At 38.9% G+C, this 5,360-nt stretch overlaps 1 protein-coding gene across 1 annotated transcript; it reads left to right on the plus strand.

The window, feature by feature from the left end:
- The first annotated feature begins 300 nt into the window (after window positions 1–300).
- LOC131065352 (UDP-glycosyltransferase 91C1-like) lies at window positions 301–1,755 on the plus strand. Its single transcript, XM_057999843.1, has one exon. It carries the CDS (start codon window positions 301–303, stop codon window positions 1,753–1,755), a length of 1,455 nt encoding a protein of 484 aa, XP_057855826.1.
- Window positions 1,756–5,360: the final 3,605 nt, after the last annotated feature.

Here is a 5,360-nt window from a genome sequence, read left to right on the forward strand (position 1 = left end):
AATCTTGTTGATAGTCTTCACAAGATCTAAAAGGAGATGCTTTTGTTCTGCTCTTCTATTTTTATGTTTCCCAAAGCACTTTGACTGTTTTCGGTCGAAAAGGGAACATGAGATTCGGCAGCGGCAATTATATTCTCACAGCCTGGCAAATAAAGAATACATCTTTGGCATTCCAGAAACTGGGTTATAGTCGATCTTCACTTCATTTGTACAATCAAGCCGAGTCATCAAAAAGTTTTGAAACGAGCGATCAAACGAATCGGTTTTCAAATGGAAAGTAGGCAATCTAGTTTTATTAGTATGGAAGAAGAGATGCAGCAGCTTCATGTTATGTTGGTCCCCTGGCTTTCATACAGCCACATAACTGCCTTCTTAGAGCTCGCAAAGAAACTGGGTGCTCACGGTCTCAGAGTTTCCTTCCTCTCCACTCCCCTCAATATCAGACGGATTAGGCAGCTACGCCCCACTCCAGAAGTTGATCTTCTAGAGCTTCCACTGCCCTCCATAGATGGATTGCCCGAAGGTGTTGAGTCAACTGGAGATTTGAAGCGAGGAGGCACATTTGACCTACTTATGGAGGCCATGGACGGTTGGCAGAAGCCATTCGAAGACCTCTTGGGAAGGATTTCTCCGGATTTTGTAATCCATGATATGACGCAGTACTGGGCTTTTCGCATAGCAGACAAATTGGGCATTCCCACCATATTTTTCGCCAACACTTCTGCCACTGGTGTAGGATACCTTACAGGCCATAGGGCCGCGACAGAAGAGAAGGGCATACCAGTCCCAGATCTGACGGTGCCGCCGCCTAGTTTCCCCTCGCCGAACATCCGCCTTTCACAATTTGGAGTGTCCAAATTCCTGAAGGGGATCCAGAAGAGGGAAGGGCACATCAACGTGGGAGAGCGGTTTGGCCTGTGCACGAAGGATAGTTGGGTGGTAGTGTTAAATACATGTGTAGAATTGGAAAGAGAATATGTGGACTATTTGCAAACAGTTATTGCTCGGCCCGTGCTTCCCGTGGGAATACTGTTGCCCGATCTGCCACCCCCTCCGACTGCGGAACGTTGTTTGGCCTGGCTGGATCTGCAGCATCCCCGTTCTGTGGTGTTCGTGTCCTTTGGCAGCGAATGTATCCTCACCAGCCAAGAACTCGCTGCATTGGCGCTGGGCTTAGAAGAAAGTGAGGTACCATTTCTGTGTGTTCTTCTTCGGCAGATGGCAGCTGCGTTGCCCCAAGGCTTTGCGCAGCGCACACAAGGAAGAGGACTTTTGGTGACCGAGTGGGTGCCTCAGTTGCACATTCTCAGCCATTCTTCCGTGGGAGCGTTTCTCACTCACTGTGGGTGGAATTCTTTGACGGAAGGGTTAAGATTTGGTGTTCCAATTGTCACATTTCCATTGCAACACGAACAGAGCTTAAATGCTAAGCTCATAGCCCAGGAACTCAAGTTGGGGGTGGAGATCAGGAGAAATGAGGAGGATGATTCTTTTTCCAAGGAAGACGTCAGTAAAGCTGTTCGCACATTAATGGTGGAAGAGGAAGGCAGATACATCAGATCTCACGTTCAAGAAATTGGTGGAGTCTTGACCAAGAACAATTGCCAAATCCACGGATCAAATATCCACCACTTTATTTCTTTAATGAAAGAGAAAGCTGCCTGTAAAGCAGCTAAACAAGCTATGTTGGATAGTGATGGAAGTGTGCAACTGGAAACAGAATTAGCAATTTCAGGAATGCAATTGCAGTTTTAGAGATAGATTCTAAATTAGTTCTTTAGTGGTTTTGGTAATTTTATAGACGACAATTATCATGTAATAGAATTTTTTTTTGTTTGTGATGTTCTTTTTAGAAGCTGCAACTTCTATAAAATACTGTTTTCTTATATTGTTTATGCAGATCAAAATGTATTCTCTATATTAAGGTAAATCATGATATGATAGATATTGAATAAATAAAAGTTTTTTTTGTTTTGTTAATTAAATTTGCATTTTCTCTATTTTTGGATTGTTTAAATTTTTCATTTGGTATCAAAGCACGAAGATCCATGGAAGTGTTGAGATTAAAACAATGTTTATGAGAGTGTGGGTGTGCAGTTTAAAGATGAAGAGTAAAAAGAGCCGGTAATTATTGAAGACAAAGAGGTTATTGGATGATTGGTGTGCAAAGTTCAAGATCTATGAATTTGTTGTTGTTCAAGAAAGGATTGCAGATCCTAATAATATTTGCTTCATGTTTGTGAAAATTTTTCAATGAAGATCAAAGGTGTAGCTGTTGGTTGAATAAAGTGTTTGTAAAAACAACATCAAAAGTGAAGAAATTGATGAAAAAAACCCATTAAAGCAACTGATCAATTCCAATATTAGGTAAATTTATATTTTTCCAATGGGTAAAAATTGGTAAGAAGGTGAAAAAGAGAGTGCAATTTTAATTTGTGAAAAGGATACTTTGGAGGAAGAAATGGCTGAAACTATGAAAACTAATTTACATTTGGTAGAAGCTTTGAAAAAGTTTGGGAAAGAAAGATGTGGTTATTTATGTGATATTGACAATCATGAGAAATAATTGGAGAATGTTAAAGTGAGAAATAAAAAATTAGAAGAAAAAAGAAATTTGCTCATAGAGGAAAGTAATTTTTAGAAAGGTGAAATAAAAAAGTTTAAAAAATAAAATGTGCAATCATATCACTTTCTTGTAGTACGCAAGAAGGAAAATGATATTCTAAGGTCAAAATTTCATTGTGTGATGTCTTTATTGGCACTAAAGATTTGTTTGTTGGTTTGTGTAATGTTGCTCAACAATAGCAAGGAAAAAAGATTCAAAAGGGACCCTCTCAGAAGAAGCCACCTTCTTAGAAGAAGTCTTCCACAACCACAACAGTGTTCCAAAGGGAATCATTGGTGTCACATTTGTCATATTGACACACATGATACTGATCATTGTTGCTACAATGGTCTTAGACAAGGCACTTCTAGCAAGGAAGGTCCATCTTGTTCAAGTCATTCTCGATAATTGAGAGGATGTCCTCCTGGTAGACAAGAGAGAGGACATGTTGCACAACGAGATGAGGTATCTGATGAGGATACACCTATTACTGAAAATTGTGATGTCAATTAGAACTTAGTCGTAGTCTCTCAAACCACTCCATCATCAAGAGATGTTTGATTGATTGACTCGGGTGCTAGCAAGCATATGATTGTAAACAAAGAGTTGTTTGATACTCTAACTACATAGCCTATTGGTGATCTTATTCAAATAGTCGATGATAAGGAATATATTGTTGAAGGCATTGGTACTATCACCATTCCTCTTGGCACAAGAAGTTTTTTTCTCACCAATGTACTCTATGTTCCAACTTTGAAATCCAATCTCTTGTCTATTTGTTATCTTTTGAATCATAGGCTTAAGGTGGAGTTTTAGGTTCAAGATGGTGCCAAATATTGTCTCATCTCTCGAGATGGCAAGGTTATTGCTAGAGGTTGTAAGAATGGTCACCCTTTTTCCCTTGATGTTGTTTCCTCCTTCGAGGTTTCTCTTTGTGTTTCTACAATAGAATCCACTTCTCTCTAGCACTATAGATATGGACATCTTTATGCCCGTTCTCTCCATCAACTTAGCTCCCAAGAGATGGTAAGTAGTCTTCCTCATCTTCCTTATTTGTTAGTTTGTTCTAATTATCTTGTAGGAAAACAACATTTAGAACCATTCAAGTAAAGCTCCTACCATACAATAGAACATCTTGCAGTTATCCATACTAATCTATGTAGACCATTGTTTGCCTCCTTTTAGGGATGCAAAAATTTTCATTTGTTCGTGGATGAATTCTCTCGCAAGGCTTGGGTGTATTTTCTTCTAAGGAAGACTGAAGCTTTTTCCTATTTTAGGCCTTCTACCATCAAGTTGTTTGTGAGTCTAGCAAGCCTCTTGTCCTCCTCCATTTTGAATGAGGGAGGAATTCACTTCTAAGGAGTTTGTGGAGTTCCTAAAGTCTTGTGGCATCAAACAACATCTAACTTCTCCCTATACACCTCAATGAAATGGTGTTGTTGAATGTTGTAATTGAACTATTATGGAGAAGGCTCAATGCATGCTTGCTATAGCCAAGTTGGAGGATCATTTTTGGGCAGAAGTAGTTCAAAAAATCATGTAACTTCTCAATCAAGCTCCTACAAAGGTCTTAAAAGACAAAACAATAGAAGAAGTATGGAGTGGTCGCAAACCATCAATTTCTCATCTTCGAGTTTTGGTTATACTGTATATATGAATGTGCCAGCTCACAAGAGAAAGAAACTTGTTCCAAGACACTTTGGTGCATCTTTTTTGGGTTGCAGTTTGACTTTCAAAGCTTATCATCTCATGAATCTTGAGACACATGATATTTATGAGAGCAAAGATGTGATTTATGATGAGATGTATTTTTACTCTCAACTACATAACACCAATTCATCCTCTTCCCATAGACTTCTCTCATATTCCGATGATGTGATTGAGAATTGTTCTCCACAAAAAATTGAAGGTGAGTTACATAGAGAATTGTTTGTTGATCTTGGTGCTTTGGAGAATCATTCTTCAGAATCACAACACCATCCATTTCTAAATTGGGCCCAGACTACCATCAGACATTCCCACCTAATCTTAGTTCCAAACCTCTCCACAAGAGTAAGGACACATAGTTAGGTAATAAAAGAGATGAATCTAGCATTTATGAGATCAATTGCGTGTAATACTGAAACTGCAATAGCTTGTGAGGTTCTCAGCTAGCCCCATTAGAAGAATGTTATGGATGTTGAATATGAATCTTTGATGAAAAATCGCACATGGAAGTTTGTTAATGTCCCTCTAGGAAAGAAACCCATAGGCTAAAAATGGGTTTTTAAAATCAAATACAAAGCATGCCTTGTTGCAAAGGGATATGCTCAACAGGAAGGCATTTATTATGAAGAGAATTGTTCCCCCACTACAAAGCTCAAAACCATCTAATTTGGGTGTGCCCTAGCTACACATAACGGGTAGAGACTTTATTAGATGGATTTGAAGAGTGTTTTCTTGAATGATTATCTTGAAAAGGAAGTATACATGATCCAACCTTAAGCTTCATCAGTGAACACAATCCTCACAAGGTGTGTAATCTGATCAAGTCACTCTATGGGCTTAAACAGGCCCCTTGGGCTTGGTACATTAAAATAGATGGTCACCTTTTGTAGCATGTTTTTATTCATAGCCCCTCCAGTTCTAATTTGTATATCAAAAAGGTTGGAAAATAGATTGTCATACTTGTACTGTATGTAGATGATCTTGTGATCGTAGGAAGCTCTGACAATCTCATTGATACTGTCAAGCATGATCTCAAGAAATCTTC

The sequence above is a fragment of the Cryptomeria japonica genome, chromosome 11 (assembly GCF_030272615.1).
Source record: "Cryptomeria japonica chromosome 11, Sugi_1.0, whole genome shotgun sequence".
NCBI classification, from domain to species: Eukaryota; Viridiplantae; Streptophyta; class Pinopsida; order Cupressales; family Cupressaceae; genus Cryptomeria; species Cryptomeria japonica.

Coding starts and splice junctions, on each gene's coding strand:
- LOC131065352 (XM_057999843.1), top strand. CDS start 301: ATGGAAGAAGAGATGCAGCAGCTTCATGTTATGTTGGTCCCCTGGCTT.